Source organism: Macaca thibetana, chromosome 1, assembly GCF_024542745.1.
Source record: "Macaca thibetana thibetana isolate TM-01 chromosome 1, ASM2454274v1, whole genome shotgun sequence".
NCBI classification, from domain to species: domain Eukaryota; kingdom Metazoa; phylum Chordata; class Mammalia; order Primates; family Cercopithecidae; genus Macaca; species Macaca thibetana.
The window spans coordinates 43,167,923-43,187,440 of NC_065578.1; the positions used below are offsets into that span (position 1 = coordinate 43,167,923).

At 56.4% G+C, this 19,518-nt stretch overlaps 2 protein-coding genes across 11 annotated transcripts in view; one reads left to right on the forward strand and one right to left on the reverse strand.

Moving 5' to 3' along the window:
- Positions 1-367: 367 nt before the first annotated feature.
- Positions 368-4,942, forward strand: CCDC24 (coiled-coil domain containing 24). Of its 6 annotated transcripts, none has more exons than XM_050800178.1 (8): positions 368-741; positions 951-1,126; positions 1,262-1,378; positions 2,617-2,694; positions 3,505-3,559; positions 4,015-4,084; positions 4,192-4,270; positions 4,356-4,942. In XM_050800178.1, the coding sequence occupies exons 1-8, from the start codon at positions 616-618 to the stop codon at positions 4,591-4,593; spliced, it is 939 nt and encodes a 312-aa protein (XP_050656135.1). In that variant the 5' UTR covers positions 368-615; the 3' UTR covers positions 4,594-4,942. The 6 variants fall into 6 exon arrangements, with proteins under 6 accessions (XP_050656135.1, XP_050656137.1, XP_050656136.1 ...); XM_050800180.1 differs by having other exon boundaries at positions 369-741; positions 4,352-4,942; XM_050800179.1 differs by having other exon boundaries at positions 369-741; positions 2,620-2,694.
- Positions 4,943-5,177: 235 nt separating this feature from the next.
- Positions 5,178-19,518, reverse strand: part of SLC6A9 (solute carrier family 6 member 9) — a 34,869-nt gene continuing 20,528 nt past the window's right edge. For 3 of the 5 annotated variants that reach the window (XM_050798599.1, XM_050798604.1, XM_050798623.1), the window contains exons 3-14: positions 19,274-19,430; positions 18,526-18,657; positions 16,866-17,136; positions 11,247-11,379; positions 10,906-11,040; positions 10,700-10,803; positions 9,780-10,017; positions 9,554-9,688; positions 9,346-9,445; positions 9,157-9,257; positions 6,263-6,433; positions 5,178-6,147 (exon numbers count right to left, since the gene is read on the reverse strand). In XM_050798599.1, coding sequence (XP_050654556.1) covers positions 5,953-6,147; positions 6,263-6,433; positions 9,157-9,257; positions 9,346-9,445; positions 9,554-9,688; positions 9,780-10,017; positions 10,700-10,803; positions 10,906-11,040; positions 11,247-11,379; positions 16,866-17,136; positions 18,526-18,657; positions 19,274-19,430 — 1,872 coding nt within the window. In that variant the 3' untranslated portion in view covers positions 5,178-5,952. The remainder of the gene's footprint in view (positions 6,148-6,262; positions 6,434-9,156; positions 9,258-9,345; positions 9,446-9,553; positions 9,689-9,779; positions 10,018-10,699; positions 10,804-10,905; positions 11,041-11,246; positions 11,380-16,865; positions 17,137-18,525; positions 18,658-19,273; positions 19,431-19,518) is intronic. The other 2 variants (XM_050798614.1, XM_050798632.1) reach the window with 1 other exon arrangement.

Here is a 19,518-nt window from a genome sequence, read left to right on the forward strand (position 1 = left end):
TGGCCCAACAAGTAAACCTGATCCGGGCCATGCTGGTTCTCGGAACGCTGTCACTCCCTAGGCTTCTATTGGCCTTAAGGGGAAGTTTGTCCTTGCACTGCTTCCGGGCCAGTGGAGGCGACGAAGTAATAAACCCGTGGACCCAGATTTCTCAGGTCTTAACACGTTCCCTGAGGCCTAAAGGTGCCCAGGGCCGAGCCCAAAGTGCCTGGGGTCAGGGCTCGGTGGAGCACTAAGTCTGAACTCCCAGCCTGCAGGCGCCGCCGCCGGACCACACACGGGAGGGGGCGGGGCCTAGAGTCGCGGCGCGGTTTCCCGGGTGATGGCCACGCGGAAGAGGTGGGGCTAGGGCGCTGGTTCCCACTGCCTGGCTTCTGGGCCCGCGGCATACGAGTTGACCAAAAGCCTGGCAGAAGAGCGCGCCAAGGAATGGCGGTTCTGGACGGGGCAATCCCAGCTGAGGGGACCGGCGGCAGAGCATGGGTGGGGCTTGGAAGAGGGCGGTCCTCATAGAGGGGCGGGGCTTGGTGAGCGTTGCCGGCGGGCCCGCGGTACCTCCCGCGCTCTGACCTGCGGCTTGTAGGTCCGAGCTGGGGACGGCGGCGCGGGTGGGTCATGCTTCGTCACTCCCCCTCGCTGTGGGAGCTGGTGGAGGAGCACATTCCGCTCCGGGAGCGACCCGAAGTGAAGAGGATTCTGGGGGAGGCGGCGGTGGACCTGAGCCTGGAGCTGCGGGCGGAGGTGGGGAGAGGGAAGGTGGGCCACGCCCCTGGGTGTGATTTCCCACCTCCTGCGGGTCCCTGGCCCTGCCGGGGAACTCCCGAGATCCTATTGGGTCTCACTGTCCTGGCCCTCTCCCCTTTGACTCTGTCCTCTCCCTCACTCCCCCAGCCCCCACCATTCCGGTCACTCCCCTCCCCAGTCGCAAGGTATCCCAGCTCTCCTTGCAGGTGGCGATGTTACGGGCACTGCTCCAAGAGGCTCGATCCTCTCAAGCCCCCAGCTCCCGCCCCATCTCTGACCCCTCTTCTCTTCTGGCACCACCGCCTCTCCTAAAGGACCTCTTGCGCCAGGAACTCCGGCAGTTGCTCCAGGGTCTCCACCACAAAGCCATCTGTGAGGGCAGGTGGGAGCCTCAGGCCTGGGTCCTTTCCCCAGATACCAGGTGGGCTAGCCCTGCCCCTAACAAAGAGCCAGGGTTGCCTTTTCTGTGGTTTCCAGAAAGGAGCCTCTCATCTTCCTTCCTGTGCACCTTCTGCAGGGACCAGGCCCAAGCTTGGGTCCAGTATAGCCCCAGGGTCCTGCACTTTGCCTTGGAGGAGCCCAGGTGTGATTTGCCAGAACAGGAGATATTCCAGATGAGAGGTGGTAGGCCCAGGTAAGGTGATGGTAGGAGAAAGGGATCTGTCCCTGCTTGGCAGAGGGCCCTAGCCAACTGGTGGGTTACACCTGGCTCCATGCAGGAGGTTCCAGTCACGGGCTGGGCACTTCCACCACCACTTGTGGTAGAGATCAGCACATGAGGGCTGCCGAAACCCAGAGGAAACACCTGCCTAGCCTGGGGACAGGCAAAGCTTCCTGGAGAAAGTGGTTTGATCTGCGTGTTGTCGTATGAGGAGCAGTTTTCAGGGAGATGAAAGAGAGAAGAGCTTTGTAGGAAAAGGGAAGAAAGTCCAGCAGGCGATTGCTCCTCTGGCCTAGAGAACAGGAGTGAGGGCTGGGTTAGGGAGGCAGGGAGAGCTGAAGAGGATGGCTACAAATGGTATTTACAGCTGGGACTGAATGAGATAAAACATTCATAAGTGAATGGCAGCAACTTCTTTTTCTAATCCTCACACAGCCTGAGGTGGGCAGAGTCTGCACTTTGCACAAGAAGAAATTAAAGGCCGGGCATAGTGGCTCATGCCTGTAATCCCAGCACTTTGGGAGGCTGAGGCAGGAGGATGGCTTGAGGCCAGGAGTTTGAGATCAGCCTGGGCAACACAGGGAGACCCCATCTTTACAAAAAGTGAAAAAAAAAAATTAGGCGTGGTGGCACATGCCTGGATTCCCAGCTACTTGGGAGGCTGAGGTGGGATAATTGCTTGAGCTCAGGAATTTGGGGCTTCAGTGAGCTATGATTACACCTGTGCACTCCAACCTGGGTGACAAAGACCCTGTCTCTAAAAAAAAAAAAAAAAGAAGCCTGGGCAACATAGTGAGACCCCGTTTGTGCAAAAAATTGAACAGGTGTGGTGGTGCACACCTATAGTCCCAGCTACTCAGGAGGCTTATGTGGGAAGAGCACTTGAGCCTGGGATGTCAAGGCTGCAGTGAGCCAAGATGGTGCTACTGCACTCCAGCCTGAGCAACAGAGCACAATCTTGTCTCAAAAAAACAAAAAAAAAAAAGAAAAGAAACTAAAGCTCAGAAGGGATAAGTGCTTTGTCTGAAGTCACACACAATGAAGGGTGGCAGAGCTCATTTGCAAAACTAGGCTCCCAAACTCTTACTCTTTGCACTATATTATATTGTTTTTGTGAGAAAAGAAAGACAGTTGTCTAGGAGAAGTGATGTTTGGGTCCTGAAGGCCTGGGGTGAGCAACATGGGGAGAGTAATAGTGACTTCATTGCCAGCAGTGGTCACAGAGATCTCAGCATCATCAAGGACCAACTGAACGTGTCCAACATTGACCAGGTGGCCAGACATCTGAGGTGAGGCCCAGGGGCACCTGCATGTGTGTAGGCAGGGGTGGAGACAGGGATGGATCTTGGCATGCTGGGATTGTGAGAGAGGAGGAAGGTAACATACTGGGTGGGGAGACCCATGTGTGTCAGGCTGAGAGATGGAAAGAGCTGGCTGCTGTAGAGCTAGTGAGGTTGCTTTCAGGAAGCAGCCAAGTACAGATGCCATGGCCGAGCCTGCCTATAATCTCAGCAATTTGGGAGGCTGAGGCAAGAGGATCATTTGGGCCCAGGAGTTCGAAACCAGCTTGGGCAACATGGCAAAACCCCATCTCTATCAAAACATACAAAAATTAGCTGGGCATGGTGGTGCACGCCTGTACCAGCTACTTGGGAGGCTGAGGTGAGAGGGGATTGATTGAGCCCTGGAAGGCAAGGCTACAGTGAGTCATGATGGGTGGCAGAGCAAGACCCTGTTTTAAAAATAAATATAAATATCTTGACTCTGGGGGTAGCCACAGAGGATTTTAAGCAGAGGAAGGGCTGTGATGTGAGGGAAGATGGAGGCAAGTAGAATCACAGCGCAGAAGTGCGGGAGAGAGAAGGATGCCTGCCAGGGTGAGGTAGGTGAGGGGAAGACACTTCCTGCCCAGAAAGAGCCTTGTGGGGGCCAGAAGTCTATGCTGGGGCAGCCCACCAAGAAGCAGAGGGCAGTGTGGGCTGAGGAAGGACAGGTTGGGTGGGGCTTCTGCTGAGGCTGGAGGTTGCGGCCATGTGGTGGACTCAGCTGAGCCCTGGTCCTATGTCTCGGGTTCTGGCTGCTGCTCCCTCATGTCCCAGGGGCCTTCTGGAGGAGGAGTGTCACACCTTGGAGAGGGAGATCCCCATCCTGCAGGTGAGCCACAGCCATGCGCTCTCCCCCAAGCCTCACTGCTGAGCATAGACACTCATGCTTCTCACCTGGGTGAGGCCCATGTACCTGTGTGCATGCATAGGTGCGTGTACAGGCTGTGTGAGTCCTGCATCCGTTCCTCAGGGATACATGCTTGTGTGCACCTGCAAAATCCTAGAGGCCCAGGATTCTAATTGAGCCCTTAAGGCCAGGGCCAACGGTTTTAGGTCTTTTGCCTCCTTCCTTTACCTGGGTCTGGGTACAGGCCCCACCATTATCTTGCCAAACTCAGCTCTTCTGCAAGGCTGGTATTCCCTGGGGAACATGGCTGCCCTCATGGTGGATGGGCTGAAGGGGCTACATGGGCATGCCCTAGGGATCTAGGCCTCTGTATCCTGCCTTGCCCCACCCCTACCTTGAGTCTGGGCACTGACAGCTCTCCCTGCCTCTCCCTGCAGCGCTGCCTGGAAGAGGAGTATATGAGGCCTTGCCACCCCTCGGAGGCAGCCCTGGAGCCCACCCTGGCAGGTGAGGACACAGATCAGGGCCCAGAACACCCAGCCTCCTGCTCCCACCCTGCACTTGTACACACCCTAGAAGAGCTGGGCACTGGCTCAGCCGAATCTCTCCTTCAGAGCTAAAGGAACAGAAGAAGGCCATGGAGCAGGAGCTGCAGGCATCTGTGGGGCCGCCTTGTGTCTCTCCCAACCACAGGTAAACCACAACAGTAGACACAGGGCAGGGTGGACTGAAGGATCAGACCACCACCCCCCACACTTACTCCTTTCTGTCCAGGCAGTGGCCCTTGGGGTCCTCCACGCAGGGCCTCAGACCCCTGCTTCCTCTCTGTGGGGTTGCACCTCTCCAGTGCTGCCTGCCTGCACCTCCTCTGGAGCCTTGCCTTCGACCTCGAGGCCAGGCCGCTACCCGCCGCTGGGGACGGCAGCTTCAGTACAGCCCCAGGGAAGGGTCAGCTTCCACGCCCATGTCCAGTGCAGCATCCCAGGCCCCAGCCTGAAGGGCTGGTCACCGAGTAGGCTCTGGCTTCTGCCAGGATGCACCCGTCTGCCACTGCTGCCTGAGCTGCTTTGGCCCAGCCAGCTTCAGATCGGTCTTGGATGAGCTCTCGCCAGGACCCCAAGGCTGTTGGTCTGTCTGGCCTTTGCCCCACCCCCTTGCCAGATCCCTGGTGTCTGGAGCTGAGTGGCCGGGCATCGGTCCCAATCATCAAAGCCTTTGGCCTTTCTCTTCCCAGGCCTTCACAAAGGCCTGGCAGACAGAGGTCCCATTCCAGCCTGACTCTTGTCCCCTGGGGGACCCAGACAAAGCACAGCAGCCGCTCAGAGACAGGAATAGAAATTTCATTAAAATCTATGGACTTTAAAATCTTAGTGGTGCACGATGGGCAGGGATGGGCGGCGCACCGTTATTGCTACAGAGGATTAGAGGTGGCTGGGCCGGGGCTGTCACTGCACAGAGGACGGACAAATGGACACTTCAGGGATTCAGACACTTGGGGGCTTCCGCTCTGGAGAGGGGAGGGGCATGTGGGCTGGGGCCATTTGGCACATGAACAAGGGCAGCACATTTGGGAAGACTGGGCCTTTAGCCTGATGGAGGAAGGGCAAGGGGGTGTCGTGCAGGGTCCCCTTCCCCGGGACGCTGGGCTCAAACCTCCTGTGGAGCAGCCCCTACCCCATCCCCCAGAAACAAATGCTTTGGGCAGGCTGCTGGGTCACGGTCCTCTGCTGGCTGGGCCTGACAGCCAGGGCTGGAATGAGGGGCAGAGACCCCGGAGCAGCCCAGTGAGGTGCAAGCAGGCCTGGAAGACAGACTGGACCCAAGGCTGGGGGTGCGGAGGTGGCAACCACAGAGAATACAACGTTTACAAAAATAATTACACAGATAAACAGGGCTGGGCAGCACAGCCTGACAAGTAACACTGCACAGCCCCCAGCCCCTCATCCTGCCCCTAGGGAGGAAGAGCCAAATGTGCCTGGCAGAGGCTGGGGTCTGCTCTGAGGGCAGGAGCACTAGCCATGGGCCTGGAGGCCCACCCAGAACCTCAGCTCAGGGCAGGGTATAAGGGTATCAGAGGCCACGTAAAGCCGCCCAGACCACTGGGGACCTGGCCCGAGACCCCTCCAAAGTGCTTTGGACCTCCCAGCAACCCTCCACTCCCACCCCTCCCCACAGCTGCCATCTTGGCATCCAAAGGACGTGTAAACACTGGGGGCACGAGCACGAATGACTGCACTAGCAGTAGTGACCAAGATGACAGCAGCCGTCCTGGCCAGGGCGTGGCAGGGGGCAGGCGAGACACCTGGCCTCTGCCTCACCAGTCTCTGTGTTGGGAGCACGGGATGGGGGTGGGGCCACTCCCCTGGCAGCTGTGCTCATATCCGAGAGTCCTGGAGGCGGCTGGAGCCATTACTGCCCACAATGGGGATCTGGGCCTTGTCCGGGTGCAGTGGCTGGACCTCGAAGCCGTCATCAGGAGAGGGGATTATGGTGGGGGCGTAGCGCCCAGTCCGGTGCTCCAGGAGGGCAGGGCCCCAGTCTCTGCTTGGCTTTGTGGCATTTTTCAAACGCTGCATGAGGTAGGCACGGGGCACAGGGGCAGGGCACGTCAGGGGGGAGCCCTTAAGCCCCTTCCAGCCGGCCCCTCCCATTTCACCTGGCTACCCAGCCTTCCCCCGCCCTCACCTGCAGGAGGGTGTCCCCGTCTGTGCGGCAGAGCCGGAACATGGCGTAGAGGGGGATACAGAGGACGGAGGACAGAGCCATGAGGAAGCCAATGGCCACGGCCCAGCCTGGGTACTGGTAGTGGTTGTAGGTGATCGGCTGGTACTGGATCACAGTGAAAACTAGAATAAACTGCACGGGGCAGGTGTGGGAGTGGGCATGAGGCTGGCCCAGAGCCCAGACCCAGGCCATCCCTCTATCAGCACCCTTTCCTCTCTGGCTTCCCAAACTAGAAAGGGGCATTTGGGGCAGAACAGGGACAGCTGTCAACATCTGGGCTGTGGAAGAAGCAGGCAGGGCCAGGGGACCGGGGCACCATGGGTGGGAAGGCTCTGCGGAGGGAAATCTGTCTTTGCCGCGGTCCTGAACTGGCCGAGCACAGTCGAGCTGCTGCTGCCTTTGGAATTCAATCAGTTCTGCTCAAAGACTCGCTATGGCTTCCCCTGGCCGACTGAAGTAAGGCCACATCCTGGACCTTTAGGCTGTCACCTGGCAGTGCGACCTCAAATTGTCTTGCCTGCCACACGACCCCGCCCTCAGTGTTTCAGTCACACCCAGTGTTTCCCATCATCTCTTCATTTATTCTGGGGAGTCATCCTCTGCATCTTCCTCTGTCAAACCCTATGCCAGTGCCCTCTCCTTCAAGAAGCCATCCCAGATTTCCCCCATTTCCTCCTGCAGGGCCTCCCCTCGGCGTTTTCCACCTGCTTCCCTTAGAGTGGCTTGGTTTAATATTCCCATAGACCTGGGAGCTCCTGGGATTGCATCAACTCTGGGGGTGCAGTGCCCAGTACAGTGCCTGCCACAGTCTCTTGTGTTGATTTGAACTGATTGGTACAGAGAGGCAGAGGAGGATGGCAAGAGGGTAGGGCAAAGCCCTGCCTGTCTACGGCCGTGGGGACAGGGACATTCAGCCTGGGGAAGCTCCACGGGCTGAAATGGTGAGTGTCGGGCTGTGGTGCTCTAGGGAGCCTCCTTGGAAAGAGATGAGTGAGACTGGAAATAAGACTTGTGGCTGCAGCAACAAAAGGAGTGAAAGGAGGCAGAAACACAGGCAGTGGCTGGCGGGTCACCCGGAGGGCCTGGGTGGGAGGGTGTCCCAGCATCCTCCTCCTGAGGTTCCAGCCCCATCCTGAAGCACAGGGCCATATTCTAGAATGCAAGACCCACATCCAAACTGGAGGACCCTCCGGGGATGCTGCACACGATGGGAGCTTATAACATGTTTCCTAAATGGAACAGATCCTGACCTACGTGTGGACAAATCCCTCATTTGAGCTGACAGAATGGTGGAGTTTGTCAAAAAGAGCTTTTCAGAAATATGAAAAAAGAAAGCCCCCAGAGAAAACACAACAGCCCAGAAAGCCAGGCTGGAGTTACCCCAAGGAGAGGACTCTAGGCTCCCCTAAAGGTAACTCCGGCCTGGCTTCCTGGGCACAGGAAGGGCCCCGCCCACTGTGCCTCAATCTTGTGGAGACACCAGATCCCAGCCAAGGGTGCCCCTACAGATCCTTTTTGTGCTCATCTCCTTCCTCCCCACTGCCCTTGGCAGGTGCCCCCTGGTCTCTCCCCAGGACATCAATCTAGTCTGAATGCTGGGAGACCCTCTGAGCCACAGAGGCTGAGCTCCCCTTGGGCCACTGCCCCAGAAGGCATGGTACTCTGGGGTGGTGGTGCCTGCCCTCCCCTGCCTCCCACCACCAACACTTCCGCTCCTCCTGTTTCAAAGCTGGGCCAGTGGCCAGAGGGAGAGCCTGTGCCAGGCTCAGGAACATCCCACACCCTATGGGGTAGAGACCTCAGCCCTCCACAGGCCTTTATTCAGAAACATGAGCCACAGGGAAAGTCCGGTGCTGAGCCCCCTGTGCCACTGAGGCATTAAACATGACAAGAGTGTGGCTCTGAACACTGCCCGGGCCACTGGGCCAGCCCTCTCACTGTCACTCAGAGATGGCCCTGCCTGTCCTCTGTGGAGTGACCATTACACTGTCAATACCTGCTTTCCCCGAATCTCATCCCAAACAGGAGGGAGCTAAGTCATACGGTTTTAGCCCCTGGACCATTCCTCCCTCCTGCAGAGGTGCTTCTGGTGTGGCGCTGGCCCAGGCTTGGAATTGGACTACCTGATTTGAATTGTGGCTCTGCCTCTTATTAGCTGTGTGACCATGGGCCAATTACTTATCCCTGTGCTTCAGTTTCCTATCTGTAAGGTGGGGATAACAGTGACACCTTGGAGAGCTCCATCACGGGTTACATGGGAACGGTGTGTGGAAAGTGCCTGCTTCCTTGCCATGGTGGATTCCTTCCACCAATTCAGCTCCCTGATGGGAATTTCTCAGCTGTTGAATATTCATAAAACCTGGAACACCCCCCACCCAAGCCAGCCCACCTCACTGCCTGGAAGGCTTGCAAATTGCCCCCATGCAGAGCTGACATCTGATTTCACAGCCTGATCTACCAGCCTTGGGCTGCTGCTGGAACACTTGTTCCCACCACATAGCCAAGGCCCTGGAACACCCTCCCTAGAGGGATGGGAGATGAGGCCAGCAGGCAGAGGCTGACACGCTATCCGTATTGACTCCTGAGTCCCCCGGGGTGCCAGGCAGGAATGCCTGAGCAATGTCTGCAGTCAAATACAGGCTGTGGCACTCCTCTCCTAACCTGAGGCCAGAGCCTGGGCAGCTCTGAGTCTCTCTGACTCTCTCCAACCTCCCTTAGCCTCCCAAAGGCCAGAGTCATGGGTATGGAGCTCTGGCCAGGTGCGGGAGCTCCTGCTCTCCCTCCGCTGGGTCCCAAGAGATGGACACATGGCCAAGGGGCAGCAAGGGAAGGGAGGGGCCGGCCAGGGAACTCACGAAGATGATGGCGGGAGAGACGAAGCGCCAGCAGATCTGAAAGAAGAGGGGCGGTGGGAAGCCCAGCATCATCTGGATGTCCTGGAAGTAGTTCCGGTGCCCTGGAGAGAGGAGGGGTCAGCAGGTCCACAGGACAGAGTGGGCGGGCCAGGGGCCGGGTCACGGGAGGCCGGAGGCTCAAGTGCTCACCGTAGATGTACATGATGGCCACACACATGATGCAGGAGATGACCACCAAAGAGAAGCTGGCCGCATAGTTGTCCATCAGCAGCAGCCAGTAGATGCCTGCCTGGGGAACAGTGGGCGGCTGTGGGAGGCGCCTGCAGCCCCGGCTCCCCCACCCTTCCCTGCATGTCCTGGCAACTCTGAGCCAGCCCTTCCCTTACTCAGCTCTTACCTGGCTGGTGAGGGGGATGCCCAGCAGGAAGCCAGCCACAGCCACACCCAAGGTCACATAGGTCTTTTTCTGCAGGATCCACTCATTCCCCACCTCATCCACAATGGCTGTGACCAGCGTCTCCAGGAGGCAGAACTGCAGGATGTGGCTGTCAGATGGGGGACCTGCCCCTTGTTCCTGTCCCCTCCCTTCCCCAAGCCTCCGATCCACGTCCTGCACCTCATACCTGAGTGCCCAGCCCCAGCAGGATGAGCATGAAGAAGAAGAGCAGAGACCACAGCGGGGAGATGGGAAGTAGTGTGAGGGCCTCAGGGTAAGCCACGAAGGCCAGGCCGGGGCCGTGGTCTGCCACGCGGGACACATCCACGCCCAGGTGACTGGCCATGAAGCCGAGGATGGAGAAGATGACGAAGCCAGCATAGACGCTGGTGGCACAGTTGGTGATACTGATGATGACGCTGTCCCTGATGGGGAGGAAAAGAGAGTTCAGCTTCCCTCTCCCCAATTTGGGCCAAGGCAGACATGGAGACAGGGAAAGTTCTAGGAACAAGGGCGCCCCCAACTATTTTTTGGGGGGTGGGAGACAGGGTCTCACTCTGTTGCCCAGGCTGGAATGCAATGGTGCTATCACAGGTCACTGTAGCCTTGACCTCTTGGTCTCAAGCAATCCTCCCACCTCAGCCTCCTAAGTAGCTGGGACTACAGGTGTGTGCCACCACGCCCAGCTAATTTTCTTTTATGTTTTATAAAGAAAGATGGGGTCTCACTATGTTGCCCAGGCTTGTCTTGAATTCCTGGGCTCAAGTGATCCTCCCGCCTTGGCCTCTCAAAGTGCTGGGATTATGGCATGAAGCACTGAGCCTAGCCCCCAACTCCTTTTCTGGTCTGTTCTGGGCATTTTTAAGTGAGCCTGAGCTGCCTGAGTCCTCACAGACCCCTGGGACATCACTGTCCCCATCTCTCTTCTCTCTCTTGTCTAAGCCTCTCTCCCCATTCTCCAACAACTTTATCCAGAACCAGTATTCCCAGAACCTCAAGACCAGGAGGGGAAAGGAGGCCTGGTGGGCCCACGGCTGCACTGGAGCTGGGATCAGGCTGCAGAGAGGGCAGGGAGGGGGCAGCCTCAGCCCGGCAGGGAGCACTCACCGGTAACAGTTATTGTGGAACTTGTTGTAGGAAGCCATGGTGATGAGGCCTCCCCACGCGCAGCCCAGTGAGTAGAAGATCTGGGAGGCGGCATCACCCCACACCTGCAGGGAGGGGCCGGCGGGTGAGGAGCTGTGGGCAGAGGCAGGCACCTCCCCGGCCCTTCCCCAACCCGCTTCTGGTTTCCGCTTTCCTTCACTTCTCACCTTGGCCTCCAGGATCTTGTCCCACTGTGGGGTTAGGTAGTACATGATGCCGGTGAAGGCTCCCTCCAGGGTCACTCCGCGGACAAACAGAATGGTCAGCACCACGTAGGGGAACGTGGCTGTGAAGTACACCACCTGGCACAAGAGGGCTCCATGGACTCTTCCGGGCTCTCCCCTACCCTGGGCACCACCACCCTGGCTCCCTAATCACCACCAGCCTCTAGTCCCTCTCCCGCTCTGCAGTCCCTTCAGCATCCCCTCCCTGCAACACACACATGACCCAGGTAGGGGTCAGGATCTTTCTGGGTGGGCACAGACCCTGCTGGGGGAGGGGTACTTGCTTTCCCTGAAGACTTGACCCCTCGGATGAGGCAGAGGAAGACGACCACCCAGGAGACACCGAGGCAGCCAAGGAGGGGCAGCCGCACCTCCCCAAAGTTCCCGATGTCGTCTGACAGCTTCAGCACATACAGCCTGGGAAGGGGAGACTCTGTTACGGATGGCCAGCCCCCGCTGCCCAGCAACAAATTCCCAAGGCTCAGGGCCCACCTGGGCCATACCCTCCTTTGTCATGAGGTCCCGGCAGCCACCTTGTGTGACATGGGAGCTACTTCAGGGGCCCAGCCCTGGCCAGCCCTCCCCCTCCACCTGCTGCAGCCCCTGGGGAGCCCGACACAGTCCACTGCTCTGCAGCCTTTCCCAGGCCCTTCAAGGGCTCCTGGAGGCCACACCCCAGGCTTGGGTAGTCTTCCCAGTCTCCGGTTGGGCTCAGCCCAGGTCCTTGTTTGCATGTTTCTCCCTTCAGGAATGCCTTTTCCTCATCCTGTCAGGTGTCACCTCCTCCAGGAAGCCACCAGTGAGCATCTCACCTGCACCAATCAGCTCTATCTCTGATAAACTGAGGGAGGCAGTGGAATGCTCAGTAAAGACTGGACCCTGGCCAGGTGTGGTGGCTTGTGCCTGTAATCCCTGCGCTCTGTGGAGGTCGAGGCGGGCAGATCACCTGAGGTCAGGTGGGTCCTCCAGGAAGCCACCAGTGAGCATTTTACGTGCACCAATTAGCTCTATCTCTGATAAACTGAGGGCGGCAGTGGGCAGTGGAATGCTCAGTAAAGATTGCAGCCTGGCCGGGTGTGGTGGCTCACACCTGTAATCCCAGCACTTTGGGAGGCCGTGGTGGGCAGATCACCTGAGGTCAGGAGTTCAAGACCAGCCTGGCCAACATAGTGAAACCCCGTCTCTACAAAAATACAAAAATTAACTGGGCATGATGGCGGGTGCCTGTAATCCCAGTTACTCAGGAGGCTGAGGCAGGAGAACCTCTTGAACCCAGGAGGCGAAGGTTGTAGTGAGCCGAGATTGTGCCACTGCACTTTAGGCTGGGCGACAGAGTAAGAGTCCATCTCAAAAAAAAGATTGAACCCAAATTTCTCCCCTCTGGGTGGCTCCATCTGGCACCCTATGCCATACCAGCTGTGATCTTTTGATCAACCAGACATTTATGTGCCTAGCCCTGTGCTAGGTGCTGGGCATACAGGCCTGCAGGGGCATCTCCCCAGCCCTCAGGGAAGAGGGCAGAGAACAACTGCTCTACCTCCAGCACCAGCATTCAAAGTAAAGAAACCATTTCTTGTTTGAAGGTTTTTCTTTTTTCTTTCTTTTTTTTTTTTTTTAGACACAGTCTCGCTCTGTCACCCAGGCTGGAGTGCATTCGTACAATCAGGGCTCACTGCAACCTCCACCTCCCAGGTTCAAGCAATTCTCCTGCCTCAGCCTCCCGAGTGGCTGGGATTACAGGTGCCTGCCACCATGCCTGGCTAAGTTTTGTATTTTTAGTAGAAACAGGGTTTCACCATGTTGGCCAGGCTGGTCTCAAACTCCTGACCTCAGGTGACCCGCCCACCTTGGCCTCCCAAAGTGCTGGGATTATAGGCGTGAGCCACCGCGCCCGGCCTGAAGGATTTTTTAATACTTTGTCTAACCATAAATGCTAAACAGGTAGTGTTTTATATTATTATTATTGAGACAGGGTCTTGCTCTATAGCCCAGGATGGAGTACAATGGCACAGTCATGGCTCACTGCAGCCTCGAACTCCCAGGCTCAATCGATCCTCCCACCTCAGCCTCCCGAGTAGATGGGACTTCATGTGTGCACCACCACGCCCAGCTAATTTTTGTATTTTTTGTAGAGTTGTGGTATCACCATATTGCCCAGGCTGGTCTCGAACTCCTGGGCTCAAGTGATCCTCCTGCCTCAGCCTCCCAAAGTGCTGGGATTACAGGCATGAGCCACCGCACCTGGCCTATATTATTTTTGACTGCAAGTATACAGCATTACAATGTTAGGGACTGAAGAGTTTAAAAGGCTAGCCTGGAAACCAAATGATGAATTCTAGCTTTATTTTTATGGCACCATATTCTGTTTTTTGTTTGGTTTTGGTTTTGGAGCACACGCTTTTGAGATCAAACAGCCTAAGGACATTTGGAACCCAACATATTTACAAGTGGCCTCTTGACACATGACATCTCCAGAATTATTCTGCATTGCTTTAAAAACGTCTCCACATGACATATCTTATTTTCCCAGCCAGGTGGTAAGCGCCTTGAGAACAGGACCCTCAGGAACAGGTCCCACAGGGGCTATGGTTGTGCTGCCTGAGCTCCTATCAGCAGTCTTAGTGATTTAGGTTGCATTATCTCATTTTGTCTTTAAAACCAGGTAGGTATCATGACCACCCAATTTCATGGACAAATGACTGTGAACGACCTCCCAAGGCCACAGCTAATAAGTGGCACAGCCAGGATTTGAGAGGGGTCTGTGTGACTCCAGAGCTGCCATGAAGACCCTGGGGGACAGGATCTGGGCCCCACAGGGACGGCAGAGGTGAGAAGGCCTGGTCATGTGTTTAGGGCCCAGTAGCAAGTGTCAGACCAGCACAGAGGACTGGAAGGCAAGATTGTGAAGAGGGTGGCGAGGGAGGGGAGGACTCTGAGTGACAAGGTTGAGTGGGTGAGAGGCAGACATGGGCTCAGAAATCTACCCTTTGAGCTTCTCTCACTTAAGAGTCTCTTCATCTGACTTTTGATTCGCTTCCCTCATTTGTAAAATGGTGATTTTAAAAATCCCTACACAAGCTACCTAACAGGGTTTTTGTGGCACTCCAGTGAGATGGCGCAGCTGTCCAAAGGGTTGTTGGAAAGTGTGGACTAAACACCTGGACAGCCGCCCCCACCTAATTCACCGCGGCACACCCAACAACAGCGGCACCAGAGGGGCGCAACGCACGCAGATTCTGACAGCAACTGCTGCCTAGCTCCTTAACCTCTAAACGGCAGTCTCTGAATCTGAAAATATGGATACTAATATCTACTTAGATAATATGCCTGGCACGTAGTAGGTGATCAACAATAAGGGTGCTTCCTTTCTTCCCTTGCTGAAGCCAGCCTGGGTTGCTCTCTTCAGGGCCATTTCCCTGACTCTCCAGGAGAGGGCAGCAGGGAGCCATGCTGCTGAGAAGGTGTCCTGCATGGGACAGTGGCCAGTTAGGCAGGCCTGGCTCCAGCCGGCACTGGGGAGTAGAGTGCAGCGGCTCCACCAGCCAGATTTCTTTGAAGGCTCTTCTCCTCTGATTTTACTGGATAAAATCTCTAGAGCTTTGCCCTGGGTGGGCCCAGGGCTGGGAATCTCTGAGTCGGTCCCTGGGACAACCACCACTGGAGCATCCGGGGGTGGGGGTGCACAAGGCTTTGTGTTTCTGGGAGCTTCCAGGAAGGTTCATCACCCCAGACTAGATCAAGTTGCCCAGTCCACATCATGCCTCAAATGTAGTAAAATGCCTCACTCGGCAGTATCTGCTTGTTCTCCCGTCAGACAGCAGCTCTGTGAGGACAGTGTCTTCCTCCCCACCCTCTCTCCCCTCTGAGAACAGTACCCAGTACCTAGTAGGTGCTCAATAAATCAGCTGGGCATGGTGGCTCACGCCTGTAACCCCAGCACTTTGGGAGGCCAGGGTGGGTGGATCACCTGAGGTCAGGAGTTCGAGACTAGCCCGGCCAACATGTCGAAACCCTGTCTCTACTAGAAACACAAAAACAAGCCAGGCATCGTGGCAGGTGCTTGTAATCCCAGCTACTAGGGAGGCTGAGGCAGGAGAATCGCTTAAACCTGGGAGGCGGAGGTTACAATGAGCTGGGATCGCGCCACTGCATTCTAGCCTGGCCAACAGAGTGAGACTCTGTCTCAAAAAAAAAAAAAAAAATCTGTCCATTCAGTTCCAGGTGTTTTTAAAAAAGAAAATAAATGTTAGGATGTTAAAAATTTAAAAATAAAAGAGAAATGACCTGTCTGGTGACTGAGTGCCTGAGTCTGCCCATGCCTCTCTGGGGGACAGCAGCTGTGTTCGCTATGCTCTGGGTCTTTGAGAATAGTGGCCCCATCTTACCTGTCTTTGAGTGTCTACAGCCCAGCACAGAGGTTGGCACAGGGAAACTGGGTCCTTCAGGGTCAGAGCACTCGGGCCTGGGCTTAGAGGACCTGTGGTGACTTGTGGTATCCTCGGACCCTCGTGCATTTCAGTCATGGCTTTCCATTACATGTGGAGAAAGCCTCAAACCCTTAGCCTGGCATGGGAGGCCCTGTGTTATATGATGCCTGCTGGCCTCTTCTGTCTTATCACTCAGCGTCCCACCTGCTTCCAACCCCAGCTCCAGTTTGCCTCCTGCCCTCTGCTCACCTGCTCATGCGGCTCCCAATCTCTCTATTTTCCTCTCTACCTTCTCTGGGAAGCCCTGACTGCCTGGTCTTGCCCCATCCCCTTAGCACCAAGCACTACCTCTTTGTGTCCCCATGACACCCCTGCACACACCTGGACCGAGGCACCTGCCCTACTGTGATTAGCGATCTGTCTCCCCACTACCCTGTGAGCTCCTCAGGACAGGGGCTCTGGGCCGTTCATACCCACCGTGGGGACACAGGGCCTGGCAGAGCAGAGGCGTGAATGTTGTGGAATGAGTGGTGGAGGCCTGCCAGCATGCCCCCAAAGCTCTATGCCCAGGGGTTCCCCAGCAAGACACGGGGAATTTCCAGCTGGTGGGTGGAGGGCACAGCAGGATGGCCTGAGACTCTGGTCTCTTCGTCGCCTCTAAACAAAATGTGCCACGGTGTCTTGATCACAGCACCCCCGGCTCAGAGACCTTCCATGGCGTCTTTCGTTCTGCATCATCAAGTCTAAGCCTAATCCTGGCAAGTTCTTTATGAAAGCAGTACCACTTCCTAGGCCACCTGAAGCCCATGCATTCTCCCCACACCTGTTACTCTCATCAGAGCAGGCTCTCTCCAGCCTTGGGGCCAGCCTCTGCTCATCGGGGACAGGGTCTTTACCCACACTCTTATTCTCCCCAGGATCTGCCCCTGCTTTCCTGAGTCTCCTCTGAAGGCTGGTTTGCTGGATTTCTGACGGCCTTCCTCACGGCTGCTCTGTAAACATCCTGCAACTCAACATCCATCTTCCATTGCTTTCCTTCTTTTTTTTTTTTTTTTTTTTTTTTTTTTTTTTTTTTGAGATGGGGTCTCACTCTGTTGCCCAGGCTGAAGTTGCCAGGCTGGGTTCACGCCATTCTCCCGCACCTGCCACCACGCCCGGCTAATTTTTTTTCTTTGTTTGTATTTTTAGTAGAGACAGGGTTTCACCGTGTTAGCCAGGATGGTCTCAATCTCCTGACCTCGTGATCTGCCCATCTCGGCCTCCCAAATTGCTGGGATTACAGGTGTGAGCCACCGCGCCCAGCCTCCATTTTCCATTGCTTTCTGTACATCAGGCTCTTCTCCTAAACCTCTTCACTCACCTCTACCCTCTCCCAGCCCAGCAGGGAGCTAAACCTGCAGCAGGCACCCGACTTTGTCTTCAGATGGCTGCCCAGTGGGGACAGGGTCGCCACCCCAGGTCCCACGGGTGCCTCACCTCCAGTACTCCTCGCTGGGGCTGGTCCTCTGGAGGCTGTGATTGAGCAGGTGGGAGAGGTTGCTGGGCAAGGTGGCTGGCCGAGAGCCATTGGTGAGGTTGGAGGCGTCCAGCACACCAGCACAGTCACGCGTGTTCCAGGGGTTATTGCAGTAAGCCCAGGGCAGCACGTGCGTCATGGACGAGAAGAAGTAGTAGAAGGCAATGCAGATGACCACGTTGTAGTAGATACCGATGTAGGTGGACACCACCATCATACCATAGCCCACGCCTGCAGGAGGGGAGGGGCAGGGGGGAGGAGCCTCACGCATCCAGCAGGAGGAGGTAAGGTTAATAATTTCTTTTTTTCTTTTCATTTTTTTTTTTTTTTTTTGGGACGGAGTCTTGCTCTGTCGCCCACACTCTGTCACCCAGACTGGAGTACAGTGGCGCAATCTTGGCTCACTGCAAGCTCCACTTCCCGGTTTCACGCCATTCTCCTGCCTCGGCCTCCCGAGTAGCTGGGACTACAGGCGCCCACCACCACACTGGGCTAATTTTTTTGTATTTTTAGTAGAGACGGGGTTTCACTGTGTTAGCCAGGATGGTCTCAATCTCCTGACCTTGTGATCCGCTTGCCTTGGCCTCCCAAAGTGCTGGGATTACAGGCGTGAGCCACTGAACCCGGCGTGTTTTTTTTTTTTGTTTTTTTTGTTTTTTTTTTGAGACAGAGTTTTTTATTTTCTTGCCCAGGCTGGAGTGCAATGGCGCGATCTCAGCTCACTGCAACCTCCGCCTCCCGGGTAGCTGGGATCAAGTGATTCTCCTGCCTCAGCCTCCCGAGTAGCTGGGATTATAGGCATGCGCCACCACAACCGGCTAATTTCGTATTTTTAGTAGAGATGGGGTTTCTTTTTTTCCCCCTTTTTTTTTTTTTTTTTTGAGATTAAGTCTCCCTCTGTAACCCAGGCTGGAGTGCAGAGGCATGATCTCGGCTCACTGCAAGCTCCGCCTCCCGGGTTCACGCCATTCTCCCGCCTCAGCCTCCTGAGTAGCTGGGACTGCAGGCGCCCACCACCAGGCAGGGCTAATTTTGTTTTTGTATTTTTAGTAGAGACAGGGTTTCACTGTGTTAGCCAGGATGGTCTCAATCTCCTAACCTTGTGATCCGCCCGCCTCGGGCTCCCAAAGTGCTGGGATTACAGGCTTGAGCCACCACCACCACGCCAGGCCAAGATGGGGTTTCTCCATGTTGGTCAGGCTGGTCTCAAACTCCTGACCTCAGGTGATCCGCCTACCTCGGCCTCCCAAAGTGCTGGGATTACAGGCGTGAGCCACTGTGCCCAGCCCAAGGTTAATAATCTCTAAGGTCCCAAGGGGCAGGCTGAGATGGAGGGCCATAGGAAGGCCAAGTCGAGGTTTTGGTAGGGGTAAGTTGGCCAGGGGGCCAAAGGAGTTTTGTGTGTACACGTGGTAGGAGGGGAGGGTGGCGGCCAAGTAAACATGGGTCCCAGCATGCATCCTAGGGCTTAGGCCATTGATGTGGGGCTTGGGGTCAGCATCAGGGCTCTACAGAGGTCAGCCGTGTTTGTACAGATGGGCGAGTTGGCACGGCCCTCAGAGGCCGTTTTGTGTGTGTGTGTGTGTGTGTGTGTGAGCGAGGGCCCCGCCCAGGCCTCACCTTTGAACATGGGGCTGATCCTCCAGACCCCCAGGCACCCCTGGCTCGCAAACTGGCCGAAGGAGAGCTCCATGAAGAAGAGAGGGATCCCGCAGAAGATGAGCATGATGAAGTAGGGGAACATGAAGGCTCCTGGTAGGCAGGGAGAGGTCTGGCTCAGGAGTGGGCTTGGAGGGATCTCACCCTGGGCTTCCTGCTCAGAACCCAACAGCAAAACCTTCGTGATTGGGTAGGACCCAGGGAGGAGTGTGCCAGGCTTGAGCAGGAGCCTGGGCTGAGGCACACCACCCCCAGCCTGTCTTTGAACTTGACAGAGGCTCTCAGGAAGTCTGCTCAGAGTGGAATCCAGGCCCCAGAGCCTCCATACTTGGGTGGGATTTGATGGTTTAACCAAGCGATTTCACAAGCATAAGTTGCTGAGATCCTCAAATACCCTGAACCATTTAGGGGGGCTGCTGAACCCCAGGGAATAGAACAGGGAGCCTTGAGTGGGGGTTAGGTCCTTTCTTGCCTCTCCTCACCTCAAAGGGGGCCAACTGGCAGGGCCAGGCCCGAACAACAGACTGCCAGGGTCTGGGGTGGCCTGCCTTAGGCAAAGGGTGCCTAAGCCAGGGATGGGGGCAAAGGAGGCCAAGGCCGGAGGCCAGCCTTTATCTGGAGTGGGTCTGTGCCAGGGAGAGGGTGGCCCAGGCCCTAGTGGGTGGGCTCTACCCAAGTGGGTGGTCCCTGCCCTGTGCCCGCTGGGTACCTCCCCCGTTGCGATAGCAGAGGTATGGGAAGCGCCAGACATTGCCCAGGCCCACGGCATAGCCCACGCTCGTCAGTACAAACTCGATCTGGTTGCCCCAGTTGCCCCGTTTGAGGTTCTGGTCCCTCTTGGTGGCCTCGTTGGGCACAGCACCATTCTGTGGGGACAGGAGAGAAGCTACCATCAGCAAGGCATTTGTGCTCCATGCCTGACCCTCTGGGCCTCCCCCAGCGGGGAAACCATGG

Excerpts from the sequence above, each read along its gene's own strand:
- CCDC24 (XM_050800178.1), top strand. The coding sequence starts at position 616 with ATGCTTCGTCACTCCCCCTCGCTGTGGGAGCTGGTGGAGGAGCACATT. Across the intron at positions 1,379-2,616 it reads ATGAGAGGTGGTAGGCCCAG|CAGTGGTCACAGAGATCTCA; the intron begins GTAAGGTGATGG and ends CTTCATTGCCAG. Across the intron at positions 4,085-4,191 it reads CCTGGAGCCCACCCTGGCAG|AGCTAAAGGAACAGAAGAAG; the intron begins GTGAGGACACAG and ends TCTCTCCTTCAG.